The sequence below is a fragment of the Equus quagga genome, chromosome 14, assembly GCF_021613505.1.
Source record: "Equus quagga isolate Etosha38 chromosome 14, UCLA_HA_Equagga_1.0, whole genome shotgun sequence".
Taxonomy (NCBI): Eukaryota; Metazoa; Chordata; class Mammalia; order Perissodactyla; family Equidae; genus Equus; species Equus quagga.
The window spans coordinates 85,316,392-85,334,381 of record NC_060280.1 but is presented as its reverse complement, the minus strand read 5'-3'; the positions used below and the strand labels follow the sequence as shown (position 1 = coordinate 85,334,381).

Here is a 17,990-nt window from a genome sequence, read left to right as displayed (position 1 = left end):
ACTTGGTGGCATAGTGGTTAAGTTCACATGTTCCGTGCTTCAGCAGCCCGGGGTTCATGGGTTTGGATCCCGGGCACAGACCTACACACTGCTCATCAAGCCATGCTGTGGCAGCATCCCACATGCAAAGTGGAGGAAGACTGGCAAGATGTCAGCTCAGCAACAATCTTCCTCAAGCAAAAAGGGGAGGATTGGCAAGAGATGTTAGCACAGGGCCAATCTTCCTCACACACACACACATAAAATTGCTTAGAGGATTAATACATAAGGATGTGGCTTCCCATTAAAAATACATTGGTCATTTGATTACAATCTATTGTCAAAAAGAAAACCACAGGCCTAAAATGGAACAACTTTTGCTAGTCCCAGGGCACCAAACCAGGGCTTAACACCTACCCTAACTGCAATTTCAACCTTCCCCGGGAATGTAATCAGTGTAGGATTTTCTGGTCAGCACCAATGAGGCAATCTGCCACATGATCCCTCAATCCTCCAAAGGAAGATGAGGTCATCCACCTAATAAGACCCTTTTGTCCCCAAAGGGAGGTAACGTTGCCCAGAATAATCTTTTCTTCCGTTTATGACTTCCTTGTCCTACCTTTAAAACCCTTCCCTTTCTGCAGCACTTTGGAGCTCGTCTCTACTTGCTAGCTGGGATGCTGCCCAACTGATGAATTGCTTGACAAAGCAAATTAGATCTTTAAAACTTACTCGGCTGAATTTTTGCTTTTTTAAACTATTAAGAATAAAATACGGTTAATACAAATTTTTTTGTTTATCATGAATTGTTTATTGTGAATATCAGGTTTCAAAAACTTGGACTGAGATTTGGAGCTATGCCCAAAGGCTGCTCCTAGCACGTCTTCTAGCATTGGCATCGAGACTCCACATGCCCATGGAGACACAATGTAATTCATTTCCTGTCTTTCAGCATTTATGTACAAGGAAGCAATTTAACATACATATTTTTCTTTCTTCCCTTTGATATGCAAAGGCCACGTGGCTTACATTGTGAAGGTTCTTTGCTTTCTTGTTTATGTAAAAATAAATCCTGCACCTATTTTCATAGCAATGGTGGTGTCCCACCAGCATGTGTGATGGAGAAGACTGAAGACTTGCTGCTGCTGTCCCTAACCATGCCGTCCCTGATCAAAGACGGCCCTAAGGGTCGGCAGGAGTAGCCAAACTCCAGGCAATCATGCTAGAACATGCCCTGGCCGAGAGTCCACCTCATCTTCACATTTTTACAGACTTTTAGCTCACTGCCAATGGTCCAGCTGCCTGGCAACAAGAACATCAGCTCCTTATCCAAGGTCACCCTTTTGGGAGAAGATTCTCTGGGAGAATCTTGCTCATAATTATTCAAATACATAAGAAGATCACACATGTCTCTGGACTTACTGAACATCAAACCGCAGAGCCTCACTTCAACCCTCAGGCTGATAATTAGTTACAATTTCTGAAACTCACACCCACACCTCAGTGGCACTCAGAAGAGAAAACAAACAGGGTATCAGGACAGTGAGGGGCCCCCATGTTCCCAGGAAAGGATGTGAATGGCTTATTTAAATAATTCTGTGGACAGACATGGTAATGATGCCCACTATGCTTCAGACTTATAAAGACTGTAATACTATCTATAAAAGTGTAACTATACTATAGACTACAAAACTAATTATATGTTAATTATATAACATATTCTACATACATAATACATACTAATTATGTATAATACTATACCATACACTACGCATACTATATACAGACAATATACCACGTAAACTTTATATATATCCATATGTATATACTACATTCTACATTCTCTTTATATATACACAAAGAAACACACTATATACAGCATTAGACAATTTTATACTATATACCACATTATAATATAGTACACAATACCTCTTTTTAATATACATGAAAAAAGCCTAAACAAAATACTAATACACTGAATCCAGCAATATATAAAATGCCCTAAACAACATGACCACATGGGATTTAACTCACGAAAGAAATGTTGGCTTTGCATCCGAAAACGAATTAACATAAATCATTAATAGAATAAAGGTCAAAAACTACAGGACCATCTCAATAGATACAAACAAGCATTAGACTAAGTTCAATGCCCCTTCACAAGGAAAACACCCAATAAACTAGGAGAAACTCCCTCAGTAAACTCCCTCACCCTGAAATAAAGCATCAGTGAGGAACCCACAGCTGACGTCACTCTTGATGATGAAGGACTGCAGGCTTTCTCTCTCAGATCAGAGAGAAGACACAGATGTCTGCTCTCACCAGCTCCACCCACCGTGGTGAGAAAGGCGCTACCAGGGCAGTTAGGCAAGAACATGGGAAAACCAACCACTCCAGATTTCAAAGGACAGACACACATAGCTCCACAGACAGACTTACAAAATCACACATGCTTTGTCATGGCACATATAGGAGGACACACACAGACAAGAGACACACAAACTCACAAACCCTCAGAGTTAATGGCTCAGAGACACACAGATGTTCCCATAGACACACAGGCCCAGGCCCTCTGCACTCCTCCCCACTATTCTTTACTCTTTAGGGCCAATCATTAGACATATGGTATAATTTTACTTATATATCTTCCTTCTTCTCTCCTAAAATGTCAGCTTTAGAGCAAACAAGCATATTTGCTCTGCTCCGTTCACCAAAACACTTACCAGAAGGCCTGTCACACTAGCACTTCTTGCATATTGGGGCTCAGAGAGAGAGAGACACACCCACAAATACATACAGAAGATTTACCCAAACCTCATGACACGCCCAGATCTTCACAAAGTGCATTGTTCTCACTCCCATACCACCTGATAGAGGGCTGCCTCCCAGCTCCCAAACCAATCCCCAAAGAAGGGGTCTCAGCCCCTCCAGATGGGGAAGGGATTTCACCCTTCCTGACACCACACAGTACAAACAGGACATCTCTACAAAAAACACAACATGGGAGACTGGATGGCAGTCAGGGTCCAAAACAGCTGACATCATGACGTTCCAGACCCTCTCACTGCTATAGATGCATCCAGAAACTCCCTCATCATGAACTGTCCCTTTGTCACTTTGCTTTTCTATTGTGAGCTCAGTGAGGGGACCAAAGGTGAGCATCTCCTCGCTCAGCCCCCATGTCCCCTGCTGCAGGCTCCCTGGGAAACATCAGCTCTGCTGTGGACTCACATTCCCACAGACCTCACTCCGTCCTCCCACGGTGGCTCCACCATCTTCACTGAACACATTCTCCTCAGGATCAGTGTCCAATTTGTACCTCTGAGATTTTAATTTATGGAGGTGACTAAGTGCTAACACGGACAGGCCAATGTCATTGAAATAAGTTTATTACTTACATTTCCCAAGATAAGGGGCACATCACTCCAGGAAGCTCCCAGGGGCTGCTTGAGGGTTGCTCAGGAGGCAGAATCAGGAGGGGGACACAAACCTAGGCCACAGCCTTCATTTGGGACCACAGGAAATGTGAGTCAGGGCAGAGTAAGCAGCTCAGGACTGGCTGCTTTGAACAATCCCAGCAGCCTCTGGGGCCTAGAGACGGTCCTCAGTCATCTGGTTCCTGGCCCTGGGTGGGTTTTGGGTGGGGAATACTGTCTGGCGTGTGAGAGGCAGATAAGGAGGTGTGTAGGGACAGGGCACTGGATCGGGCCGTATGCACATGAGAGGCCTGCTCCAGACAAGTTGTCCACCGCCAACGTGGAATGAGGTGCCCCTGGGAGGGGCAGGGTCTCCCTATGTCTGAGAGGCCACCCAAGATGTGAGAACATCTTAAGAGTCAGAAAATAAATCACACGATTAATACAATCAGAAAGAAGACAAGGATTTGTCTGCTTATGTCAGCTCAATTCAACACGGTGAGGGAGGGGCTACCAGGGCACCAAATGACACTTAGGCACCAAATGACATAACAGCATCCCAGATTTTAAGGACATACACACACAGCCCCCTAGACAGACAAAATCATACAGGCTTTCTCACTGGACACACATGTGCACACACCCACACACAGACACACAAAGTCACAGATCCTCAGAGATAATGGCCCAGAGACACACAGCCCAGGCCCTGAGGAGGGAGAGTCAGGGCCCGCGATGGCTGCAGTGATCACCATGTTCCAGCCCCTCACGCTGCTACGATCACTTCCAGAAACATGCCCCTCACCACGTGCCCCTTCCTCACTCTGCTTTCCCAGTGGAAGCTCAGTGCAGACAACAAACATCTGTGCATCCTCACCCGGCTGCCATGTCCTCCACTGTGGTCTCCACTCTGGGAGCTATCACCCACTGAGGTCCATCCATCACCTACTCACCTGCACACAAAGCTCGCATGTGTCCACCTGTGGCCATCCTCCCTGAGGCTGTGATCACTGCCCCACCCTGGAATGTTTGCTGATGGGCATGGAGGCCTCAGGACCTCAGACCCCAGGTCTCCCACCACAGAGACATCACCCTGGGGACCCAGGAAAGCACCAGAAGTTGTTGCAAGAGCATGTAGGGATGTGGCCTGGCTCATTTCTGCCTCTTCTGTTCAGGAAACAGTGGACGCAGGCTCTGACAAAGGACCAGGGGATACTACTTCCTGTGCCAGGCAACTCCAGAAGAGGTGGGAAACCTGTCTTTTCCCACCACTTACTTTGGTGTGTTACCCTTTGCAATCTGGGAGCCATGTGAAGGGAGGGGACCCCATGACTACAGAGGGTCTGGCTGAGATGACCATTTCCCACAGGCTCGGGGCTGGAACTCTGCTTGGTGGGTATGACTCAATTCACTCTGCAGGTGGGTCCTGAGGTGAAAAAGCCAGCCGTGGTGGGCCCATCAGGCACTGAAACTGCAGGGCGGAATGTTCCAGAGATCTCAGGTAGAGTGATTTAGGTACAGCTGGGCACCTGAGGGACTCCCAGAGCTTGGACAAGGGAGGGCATCTCTTTGACATTATTGGTGGTATTGAGACTATTGTGAAACTGTGCTTGTTGGTGCAGAGATGATGTTTACGTGACAGTGGGGAGTACTGTGCTCCAGGGGCCTGTGCCTCATGACATGGGTTCTGGGTTCTGCAACTGCCTCACCTCACAGTCACCTGGGGTGTAACAGAGAACACTTCCAGAGTGGGACAGGTGTTGCATTTAAACATGTTTCCCAGCAAGGAGGCACAGAGTAGGCTTGAGATGGGAAACTCAAGAGGTGGAAACGGCCTCAAGAGCTGCTCTGGGAAGACAGGATGTTGATGCCCAAGGGTTAGATTAGGATGCGCCCAGGCAGATCCCACGTGGAGATGTGTCAGATGCCTCTTTATGTTTCAGACCACCGCATTCCCAGGACATGACCCAGGAAACCTGGTGTCAACTCAAGGACGGAGGCCGGGAGCCCTGTCACTTTCTCACCAGTTATGTGAATGACACGAGGGCAGGTGTAGCCCTACAGGGAGCTTTCTAACTTCAGACTGGGTACCAGGAACAGTCTATAGTGACCTATGTCCTTCTTCCCCAGTCCTGCCACTTCTTCCTAAGAAGGAACCCAAGGTGGTGGAAGGAGGTGTTGCACATGTAGCAACCAAAGTTCAGGAGAGTTTAAAATTATCCTAGCATGTGAAAACATTTGTGTTGCTTTCTATTAATTGTTTTAGGCCTGTACACATACTATTTTAAGAGTAGTTGGGAGTTTTCACAAACGTATAGTTACACCACCATCAGGATGGAGAACACTCCATCACCCCAAAGGAACACTCTCATGGTGCCCATTTGTACTGAACCCTGCCACCCTTAAGAACTGATGTGTTTAGGTTCCTGTACTTTTCTCTTTTCCAGAACGTCATAGAAGTGGAACAGGTTACAGGTCCCATTTGGAAACCCTGATGCCACATTTGTAAAAGGGCATAATTACGCAAACCTTACAGTGTTCTTGTGAGTTTGAAATTTTTGACAGTGCCCAGGAGCGGGTACACATTATGCCTTCAAAACTAAGTCATTCTCCTGTTATGAGTTATGTGAATGTGTGAAAGACCCCAAGCTTAACTTTCTTCATCTGCCTCATGGGAGCAGGAGATCAAATGAGATACTAACAATTATAAAATCACATAATCTCTATACTGCTAAAATAACATAAGCTAGCACTGAAAAAGGAAAAAAGGAATGGGGCACACCCTGTGGTCTAGTGATTAAGCTCAGCATGCTCCACTTTGGTAGACCAGGTTCACAGGCTCCGATCCCAGGTGCTAGCCTACACCACTCATCAGCAGCCATGCTGTGGCAGCAATCCACATAGGAAAGAGAGGAAGATTGACAGCAGATGTTAGATTTGCAGAGCAAATCTTCTTCAGCAAAATAAATAAATAAATAAATAAATAAATAAAAAGTTTGGATTTCCATTGTTATTCAATGAAACAAAAGCTGGCACATTTTACCATGTCTTCTATAACATCTCCTGGAAATGTAAACATATGGAAATGATCCATGAAAACAGCAAAAATGGGCTTTGGGGCTTTGTTCATCATTGAAACAAAAACCTCCCAGCTACTCCTCTTATAAAAAGGCATAGAAAATCCCCCAGATTAAGGATGTCAAATTTACCTCCTTTGCCACAACACAGGATATTACTCAAAATGATTCTGTGTGTCTGTCTACAGCTCAGAATTATTGCTTGCATCATTACCCTCTAAACATTCATAGTCTTTTTGGTATTTTAACCAGGAAATCATATTGATCTTGCACAAATATCATTCTACTCCTAGGAAAATACGTGATGGGCTACAACCGTGTAGATGACCAGAACCCTTCCTCACACTGGGAGAAACTCGAAGGTCTTGTGGGGTTCAAGTTGTGTCACTCAGTCTGAACAGCAGCAAAATAATATGCTGAATCAAAGGCAAATTCAAATCCTTTCAAGTGATGTTAAACAGAAACAGAAATACCACCAATACCCATGGCCCAAAGCAATGGAAGTCATGAGTTCCAGATACCCATGTATCTGGATCGTTATTAAATAGCACATGCAGTAAAACCTTTAACCATGGCTAAAATGAAGATGAAATCTGTCTATGCCTTTATCTCTATGGGGAACCACTGCTGGTAATCCCAAGAATGCAGGACTTTCAGTATAGCTGTCTATTGTTTGCATCCACACCCAAGCAGTGCCCCCAACACAGTGTTTAAGATGTAGTGGATGGTGGGAAGACAATGATTGATGAAGGCATTCTCACTCACTGAGGCCTCTGCCTGCCATAGAGAAGATACACATCCATCAATGATGAATGGATACAGAAGTTGTGGTACATATATATACACACAATGGAGTATTAGCCATAAAAAGTAAGGAAATCCTACCATTTGCAAAAACATGAATGAAACTCGAAGCATTATGCTAAATGAAATATGTCAGACACAGAAAGGCAAATACTTGATGATCTCATTCATATGTGGAATCTTAAAAAAAAGCAACACCTCATAGAAACAGAAATCAGACTTGTGATTACCAGAGGTAAGGGATGGGGGGCGGTAGTCGGGGAAAGGTGGTCAGGACACAAACTTCCTGTTATAAGATAATTAAGGACTAGGCATGTAAAGTACAATGTGACAGCTATAGCTAACACTGATGCATGATACATAGGAAAGCTGTTAAGAGAGCAAATCCTAAGAGTTCTCATCACAAAGAAAAAATTTTTTCTTTATTCTTTTCTTCTTTCTTTTCTTTTTATTGCATCTATATGAGAAGAAGGATGTTAGCTGAACTACTGTGGTAATCATTTCACAATATGTGTAAATCAAACCATCATGTTGTACACCCTAAATTTATACAGTAGTGTATGTGAATTTTTTCTAAAACAACTGGGGAAAAAAAGGAGTCAGAGACCTCAGGTCCCTGGTCTGTGATGTAAGGAGCTTAAAGCTGGGTTCCAGTCCTCAGAAGAAAAAGCCAAGAAACTTGAAATCAGCAACTCTTTCATCAGAGAATTGAGGTCACTGGGTAAACCACTGCCTCTTCAGTTAGAAAGAGAGACAAAAAGTAACCATTTAAAAATATACCCAAAACATTCTGTTCTTAGCCAGGCATGTCCTAAAAACAATCTATTTCACAAGAGCATAACTGAGTGGGATTTTGCCAGAGCCTAACTGACCTGGAGGAGGGAAGAGCCAACTTGAGTCTCTTCTAGCCTTTTCTGCTCTCAGAGGTGGGGCAATTGTGAAGGTGATGGGGATGTTTTTTCCCTCCTGACAGCAAATATGTGGTATCTGTTCCAATGCCACTTCTCTAACTCTACACCACCAAAGAGGTGTGCAACAGTTCGGTTCAATCCTAACACTAACCACCCAGAGTTCACATCAGACTCCAGAGGTTAAGAGCTCAGTCCCACAAACCGCCCCTTCTTTAGACGCCAACCACAAATGCCCAGGCTGCCAGCACTTCCACTCAGCCATCTACAAGTTCATAGACTCTCTCAACACCTCATTACATTTGGAAATTTACTGAAACAATTCTGAAACCTCAGCAAAGCACTTTAATTACTATTATTGATTTACTATAAAAGGTACAACTCAGGAACAGACAAAAGAGAGAGAGGCATAAGGCAAAGTAGGGCAGTGGCATGGGTGAGGGGAGTGGAGGGGGACGCGGCTGCAGAGATTCCACATCCTCTCTGATGCTCCACCATCCCGGCACCTGCATGTGTTCACCAGCCCAGAAACGCTCTGAATTCTGTCTGTAAGGGTTCTGATGGAGGTTGCATTACATGAGCACAATTTATTAAATCATTAGCAATTGGCAATTAACTCAGTCTCCAGCCCCTCTCCTCTCCCCAGAGGCTGGGAGCTTGGGCTGAGAGTCCCAAGCCTCTAATCAAGGCTTGGTGTTTGGCGTGCAACCCCCATCCTGAAGCCATCTAGGAGCTGGCCAAGAGTGCTTCATTAAAACCAAAGACACTCTATCACCCTTACCACTCAAGAAATTCCAAGGGCATCAAGAGGTTTTTGCTAAGAACTGAGGACAAAGACCAAATATCTTTCTTATTATATCACAGGAAGTCAAGGCCAGTGACACAGACTCACTAAACTGAGACCCAATCACTGGACTAGAGAATGCTTCCCCTCAGCCCACACCTCCCTCCACATCAACTGGGCTCTTCTTTAATGTTAGTGCACTACACTGAAGGAATGATGCTTTCCAGTAACATCAGGAAGAAGGCAAGGATGTGCCCTCTCACCACTCCTAGTCAACCTGTACTGGAATAATTAGCTAATGCAATTAGACACAAAAAGGAAATAAAAGGTACACAGATTGGGAAGAGATAAAACTGTCCTTGTGGCACAAGATTGTCCATGGAGAAAATCTTAAAGAATCTCCAATAACAAAGACGGCTTGAACTAAGATGAGAGCAGAGGAAGGATGAAAGATAAAATGTTAATATACAAAAGTCAATTGTCTCCTACAGATCCACATACATATAATGAACTCATCTTTGACAAAGGACCAAAGGCAAGTCCATGGGAAAACACAGTCTTTTCAACAAACAATGCCAGAAAACCACAGACCAAATTCACATGCTAAAAAAAAGAACCTAGACACAGATTTTACACTTTTCACAAAAATTAACTGAAAATGAATTATAGATCTTAGGATAAAATGTAAAACCACAATTCTCCTAAAAGATAACACAGGAGAAAATCTAGGTGACCTTGGATTTGGGGACTAATTTTTAGATACAATACCAAAAGCAAGATCCAAGATAGAAAAAAATACGTTTGACCTCATTAAAATGAAAAGCTTGTGAAACACAGTGTAAGAGAAAGAGAACACAAGTCACACACTGACAGATAATCCCTGGAAATCACTTATCCGATAAAGCACTGATACCTAAATATCCAAAGAACTCCTAAAAGTCAACAAAAAGAAGACAAACAACCCAGTTAAAAATGGGCAAAAGACCTGAACACACACTTCAGTAATGATATACAGATGGGAAAGACCACATGAAAACATGCTCAAAATTATGTGTCACTAGGAAATTGCAAATAGAAGAAGAATGAGGTATCACCAGACACTTATTACGATGGCTAAAATTAAAAACACCAAGAACACTGAACAATAGTGAAGATGGGGAGCACCAGGAACCCTCATTCATTGCTGGTGAGAATGGAGAATGGAATGTCTACTCTGAAAGAAAGGCAGTTTCTTCAAAGTAAGCCTACACTTACTCTACGATGAAGCAACCATGTTGTTCAAACTTATCCAAATGAGTTGAAAACTGATGTTCACAAAAACCCTGCATACTAACGTTTATAGGAGCTTTATAAAAAACTGTCAAGACCTAGATGCAACCAAGATAACCTCAATAGACGAGTGGATAAACAATCACTGGTGCATCGATAGGGTAAAACATTCTTCACTGATGAACAGAAATGAGGTTATCAAGCCAAAAAGACATGGAGAAACCTTAAAACCATATTGCTAAGTGAAAGAAGCCAATATGACAAGGCTACACACTGTATGATTCCAAGCATGTGACATTCTGGAAAATATCAAATATAAGACACTGAAAGGTCATATGTTGCCAGGGATTTGGGGTGGGAGGGAGGAAGAATGAATAGATGGAGCACAGGAGATTTTTAGGACAGTGCAAGTGTTCCATATGACACAGAAATGATGGAGACATATCATTTGACATTAGCCAAAGCCCAGAGATTGTACAACACAGTCAACACTAACGTAAACTATGAGCTTTCATGCATCAAACTGGCTCCTCAAATGCAACAAAAGTATGACAGGAACACAAGATACAAAATATAGGGCAAACTGTGTGGAGGCAGAGGGGTTATGGGGGAAATCTCTGTACTTTCCAATCAAGTTTTCTGTAAAGCTAAAACTGCTCTTAAAAAAAAGTGAAGTCTACTAGAAAAAAAAAAGACTAAGACAGACACATTAACATTCACCCCGATGACTGACTGATGACAGAAACAGACCATCTTTCATTCAACTAACTTGAACTTATTTCAATAAGCCATAATGTTGCTCTATGATGCCTGCACCCCGAGACTTGGAAGAGAGAAGAAACTTCCACTGAATACCTTGTTAAGAGCCCAGCACTGTATATTCTGAGACGCGAAATGCGTGCCTTTGTTACTATCAGGAGTGTGTGGAACTCCCATGTGGAAGAATGTCCTGGAAAGGCTTTGTGTGTGGCCTTCATTAGTGTTTAAACAAGATTAACTTTGATTTATATTTCAGGTAACTGTGAGGCAAGAGATTCCCTGAGTCCTTTTACCACAAAGGGGCAACTCTCAGGGAATCGTCCAGAGTCTGTAATGTCTGCAGCTGTAGCCAACTGCTGGTCAGTGCTAAGATGACTGCTTGATGTATGGTCAGTTGTGATGACCCTTGGGTCTAGTCCTTCATTAGAGATGCCCCAATTAAGACATGAAAAGAAGCAAATGTGCCTGAGCTCCATCTGTAGAAATGTGGTGATGTCATCCTCAAGTTGATGAACTCCCACTGCTTTTCACTCAGGGAATCCTAAAGATGTCCCCAGGGAGCCTGGGGGTGTGGGAAAGGGGTGACCTCCTCCAACACCATGGCACCTAGCATAGGACCGAGGACAGGGAAGACTACCCCCTCCTGCAGGCAGGAGATATCCCAGAGGGCCCAGGTTTGGCTCCATCATGTCTCCAGGGTGTCTCAGTAGCCATGCTGAGCCCTTGGAGGGCTGTTTCCAGGTCCCAAGTCAGAATGGGTTGCTGGATAGAGGGTCCCACGCTCAGAGCCATCTACTGTCAGGAGAGCCCCGTAAGTAGAGGTCATTGCAGCTCTAACGGCATATAGTGTGGGGCCTAGGGCTGGTTCTTGCATCAGAAGCCCATGGACAACTTAAAGCCATCATGGGTACCCCAGGAGGCATGACAGATGGTCACTGAGGCCTCTATAGTGAAGGAGTCTCTGAGGGCACTAACAGGAGTGTTGGCTGTAAGACAATTTGAGTCTCCAGCCTTTGGTACTGGGGGTGCCCATTCAAGGTGGCAAATTTACAAGTAACAACACAAATGGGCTCCAGTACAACTTGTAAACAATGAATATATTCCCTCCCAAACATCAAAAGAACCAACTAGATGTTGTGTGTGTTGAAAGGAACAATAACTATTTCTTCATGGTGTCAGAGAAGGAGCAGGTCTCAGCTTATCAAATAATTTCCAGAAGTTTAACAAAGTTGTCAGGGCCTCACATTATATGTGTGGCAATGTCCCATCCAGTTTTTGTGAACTCCTTTTTTCAATATTTGTCCTGAATGCCCTCAGAGGAGATGTCAATAATGTAACATCATACCTGTGTTCTTGGACACACCAGGATGCAATTCAGACCCTGCCTGCAATGACTGTGGGAGGGCACAGCTGTGGAAGATCCATGAGGACAACCCAGTAAAGGGGCATCACGTCCCTTCAGAGGGGAAGGCCAAGTGCAGCTGAGAGGCTGTGGACACAGGACTGGACAGAACAGACTTAGCCAAACCTGTGAGAGCAGGCTATTTATCAATTGCTGATTGGTTCTGGTCAGTAATTTCCACACTGTGGGGACTGGGTATAGAGGTCTGTGTGGTGCAAACACAGCTTCGAGTTGAGGTAAACCACTCCGAGGTGTCAGTCATTCCTTCCAGGTTTAATAACAGGACAAATTAGGCTGTTAAAAGCAACACTGGGAATAATCAACCCCTCACTAACTAGGTTTTCTATACAGTTTTCAATCTTTCAAGGCCCTGTGTAACTTACATTCGGCCATGTTAACTACTTTATTTGGCAGGTAAGGTCCCTGGGTCCCAATTTGTCAAGTCAATTTGTAAGTGGCAGAGACTTCGTTTAATTTTAATTCTTGCTCATTGGATCAGGGCTTCCCAGCTCACTATGGGATATTTTAGGACAACGGGTGTTATGACCATGGAGAATTTAGGCAAGACCATAGTTCTAATGGCTAAAGATCAAACATTTGTCCCATTTGTCCTCTGTAGTATATTCATTAACACCCCTAAGATCATCAGGGGCACCTTCCTTAAATTTAGTCGGATCCCAGGTGTAAATGCAATTTGACATCTAGTATTGATTATCTGCATGAAGGTTTCTGAATTAGTGCATTACATCAGAGCGCAAAATTAATTCAGAACTATGTTGCAGAGGCCCAAAACTCAAGCAGTGTACCTCTATCTGTTTTGTTATGTAAATTCTTGCAGTATATCTGGATTTCCAATTGGGGCAAACTGTGGACCTTTCCTTCAGTACTTTTTTCTTTTGTTCCTTCCCTGTTTTGTTTTCTTGGTCACTGGGGGAAGGAGTGTCCTGTCTACCCTGGTATTTACATATTTTTTCTACCCAAGAGCCTCAAAACAGTGCCATCAGGCTTAGGAGCTTCCCTCATGACAACTGGGTCCTTTAGTGAGTTTAAGGTCCCTGGACTTAAGTCAAGTTTGAACTAATCCCTTTGCTGTGCCACAGGGGTGCCATAGGTGTTGTCCCCTAGAACCCTAGGGGAAGGATCTTTGTCACAGTAGAGGCAGGGACAGGAGCAGCAGCCGAGGTAGTTGAGAGTCCTGGTGGGCCCTCTGGCATTAGGAGTGTGGACTCCAGCCTCCATCTACCGGCTTCCCTTCCCCTCTCTTCTCTTTCTCTTTTTAAATGACAGCTGTTTCAGGAGTGACCAGTGATGGGCCCTCTTCTTGCACAGGGTATGGTCACCCTGTGTCACTTCCATCCCTGGGGTATGTTGGGGCCAACCCAGCCTCTGTCACAACTTCACCCTAACACACAGAGGAATTCCAGCAAAGACACTGGAACAGGACTCATTCAAGGAGGCCCCAATCCCATAGTCCTGCTCACAAAGGCACATAAATTCTCGAAACTGCCAACTCTGCTCAGCTGAACCTAGAACTGAGGTTGGTGGGTCAACAATGCAACACAGGGCAGCACAGCTCACAGCACGAGCTCCCAGCAAGCAGCAGCCCACAGTGCATGTCACCACCAGGCGGCAGAGCAGGGGAGCAAGTCAGAGCAAGAGAAGACAGACCCACGGGGGTGGGGTCACATCTGGACATGCTGCTCAGGGCACCAACTGTCGTGGTCACCTGCAGAGGGGTGGCTCCTTGTTGACACTGATGCTGAGACTGTGTGTGCGCGCGTGCACATACACACACACTAACACACACACAGAGGAAAAGGCTTAGGACTCACATCATAGAGGTCTGAGGGGAGGGCAGGGCCGGGCTCTCAAGCAGCTCTGACAGGGCTCAGAAAGCAAGGAATGGAGCCTGGCCTGGGGCTTCACTGGGCCTGGGGGTGGGGCCGGGGCAAGAGCTCTGCACACAGGCAGGGGCTGGGGTGGTGGGAATCTCCTGCCTGCTCTAGAGGAGAGAGAACCCAGGCTTCCTCCTCAGCTTGTCCAGGTGGGGGCACAAGGGAAGAGGGTGGGTGAGGTTTAAGCTGTGAGCAGTCACCAAAAATGTGGAGTCTGACTGCTCACTACAAGGACAAAGTATAAAGCATTCAAAATGAAAATTTTCCAATCTCTAACTACAAGGACATGTGGCATCCCAGTATGTCCTTCCCCTCTATCTCACACTGGGGTGTTTTTAGAATAAGCAGCATATTATAATGCAATAGGGATTTGACTTTAGCCTCTTAAATGTATTGGATTTTCAAAGATTTACATAAGCTTTCAGTATTCTCCCTCACATTAATTAAAACAGGAATTCAACTGCTTTAGCTTTTTAAATTTCTATCTTCTCAAGGGACAAGCACACACAAAAATTGGTCTAAAAATGAAATATGCACCTGAGAACTTCAAAACATTCACTCACATCTTGAGTTTCTCTTGCCTAAATGGAACAAAAATTCTATTTGTTTCCAAAATTTTCTTGCTTTGCTCACCTCCTATCTCTCCATCAACTTACAGTCTCAGGGCCCAAGTGCTAAGGGAAACTAGAGCCAAAGGGCTGCACTAGTCCATCGATAAAGGAATCCAAAGGAAAGAAACACAAATACTGGAATCAGCTCAGAGGAGCAGCCTGCTTCCCACAGGACAGAAAGCCACAGTCAGAAGGTCCCGTGTTCCTGACTCTCCTGGTGGAGACAGAGCCCTGGAGAGGGTCAGTCCCTGGAGAAGGAGGGGAGGGCACCTGAGCAGCCACAGGAAGGAGCTCTGGGAGCCCCACACACCCTCCCCTCCCCAGGGAACAGTGCACATGCTCCCTCTCTCAGGCTCCATTCTCACAGTGAGGAAACTCAGCTGGATCCAGTTTAAGGTTCTGACCCAAATGGACCCCAGATGAATGGGCCCTAATCCAGGACACAGAGCTCCTGACTCTCATAGACTTTCTCAGTGTAAACGAGTTACTCTCTGAGTGCACCTACACTGTGGATGCAAAACTCCAATTATGTCTAGAAACAGGCCCAAGGGAACCACAGGGATAACCTCAGAAAGGGTGTCACTCCCCACCCCAGGAGCATGTGCACCCCCAGCTTTCCAGGGCTCTGCAGCTCCTCTCAGGATGAAGGCTCCTTCCATGGGGTGTGAGCAGTAGGACACCTGCAGGGGAGGCTCCCCAGGAAGAACAGCTGGGCCTTCAAGGCCTTCCCTCTGCAGGCTCAAGGGGGCCTTAGCTTAGACTCACTGTCCTCAGGCTCTGCCCCCACTGGAGTTTTTCTGGACCATCACTGATATTTTAAATACACAAACCCAGTGTTTGAACAGTCCAGCTAAAACACTCACACCAGTCTTAATGTGGAAATGAGGGAAGAAAATTGTATGGCACTTTGCTGGCTCAACAGGAAACCCCACTAGAATGTATTGCATTCTGGAGAAAAAAAGATGTTAAATAACTATTTTGTCCATGACAAAAAATTCTTTTTTCAACTATCAATTCTACTTGAACACTTCAGGTCCGCAAGTCTAAACCGTGGAAATCCATTTGAACTCACCCAAAATAAAAGAACAGACCTCAGAATGTTACTCTCATGCTCAGGGGAGAAAAGAAGTTTTTAAATCATGCAATGAAAAACTGAAATATTTTATTTTTTCCAAAATTTACCTTTTTCTCCCTCTTTGGAGCTATTTTATATTGTTTTTCAAGCTGTATTAAGTAAACTTTTATTCATTGAAAAACTAAGACCAAATTTAAGTGAACCCATCTTTTCAGGATGACAACCCCAGGGAGGGGCGATGCTGACGGGACAGATCGCCCGGAAAAGTTTCTCAAGAGGAACCTGCAGCAAAGGACTGCCAGCTGCGCGTCCGCCCCCAGGACGCAGCCTGGAGGAGAGGCGGGAAGAGCTCGCACCACGCGCCTCCAGGGGGATGCGCTACTTTCTCTCAACAAAAACGTCCACCAACGAGGAATAAACCCTCTTAAAAGAGTCGCCCACTGACTACGGAAAAGTGATAAACAACTAAAATATTGGGTCTGTTTGTGCTTGATGACGATGCCGTGAACCGGGGACCGGAAACTGGCGTTCGGGAACGTGAGGAGGGATCTGGAAATTGAGGGATTTATTGTCGGTCCTGGAAGAGCTGGGGGGACAGGGTCGCGGATTGGAGACCCTGCTCCCCAAACACTTAGAAAACTCAGGAGAAAATAGGTCCCCCCTGAGGAGAAAGGAGGCCCTGGGGACCCACAGACCACAGCCCCTCCGCGCACGGACCCCGGAGCCCGAGGCCCGACTGTCCTGCGGGCCCTCCCGCGGGCCCCGCACAGCGGCCCAGAGACGCTCCGGCCCAAGTCGCCGCGCGCAGGGACCACAGGACGCCCGGGGCCCAGCTGCCGGCCCCGCCCCCACGCTACGGCTGGAGGGGCCTGAGGGCCGAGCGGCGCCGCCGCGGACTTGGGCTGCTGACTCCGGAGGGGACCGCGGGAGGCCGGGCCCGCCCCGCCGCTTCCCACCAGCCACTCCTCCGTGTCCTCCGCCCGTGGCTGAACTCTCACCATTGCTGAGTTTCCTGAGTCCCCCGAGTCCTTCCTACGACTCGGTACAGGTCACGGCACGACGGAGTCCGCAGCGGGGCAAGATGGGGCCTTTAAAAACAGGCGAGCCGCCATCGGAAGGACTGTGGAGCGACAGGAAGTCGGAAGCGATGTGGGGCGTTGGCCCGCCCACCTGCCCGGGAACCGACCCTGATTGGACAATTCAAAAGGCACCGCCCGGTCGCTCCTGAGTGACAGCGGGACGGAGATCCTGTGTCAGAGCTGACTGGGAGCTGGACCTTGTTCTCTCTGGGGACTTTTCCATTGAAATGCAATGTTGCGAGACCACTCCAGGACCTGTGACCCTTTGCAAACACAGATACTAAAAAGTCACTTCACCATATCAACAATTAGTCTGGTTCTACTTTGATCTCTGACGGTTGACAGTCTTGAGTCTTCCACCCAGCGCTTCCCCACCCCCTCATATCAGACTTTAAGGAGTCCTGCGACCTCCCAAACCCTTAGCTCTGCTGGCAAGTTGGAGCCCGCAGCCCTAGCTGCGCTCAAGGACTTTTCTCAGTCTAACCACAAGATCTGAGGTGTGTTCGTTCAATTCTCAGGTGTACATTTTACCCTGGAGGGAAATTTATTTTAGACCCTTTTTTTAATGTATCCTGAAAGAACTATGAAATGTAAAAGCTATAATATCCCTAAGGTGATTCAATTCCTATTTGGACTGATACAACAAAAAACAAGAAAAGGGTATGTAAATGTGGGATGTACCTGGAAGGTAGTCATATGCTTAAGAGATTGGATTGCAAAACTCATTTGCATTGCAATACTCTTAATGAATTATCCACTTTAAACAATTTTTTTAAAGATGCAATACACATACCATACAGTGGAGCCCTTTAACGTCTACAACTCACTGGTCTTCAGTATATTCACAGATACGTGCAATTATCACAGTGAATTTCAGAACATTTCGATCACCTAAAAAGAAACCCCTCTACCCTTAACCTACTATTGCCCTA

The 17,990-nt window shown here is 45.7% G+C and overlaps 1 protein-coding gene across 1 annotated transcript in view; it reads right to left on the bottom strand.

Moving 5' to 3' along the window:
* Positions 1-17,108, bottom strand: part of LOC124252364 (zinc finger protein 709-like) — a 35,100-nt gene extending 17,992 nt beyond the window's left edge. Inside the window, exon 1 of the mRNA XM_046685754.1 lies at positions 16,978-17,108. Within this exon, the coding sequence (XP_046541710.1) occupies positions 16,978-16,980 (3 nt within the window). The 5' untranslated portion in view covers positions 16,981-17,108. The remainder of the gene's footprint in view (positions 1-16,977) is intronic.
* Between the last annotated feature and the right edge of the window lie 882 nt (positions 17,109-17,990).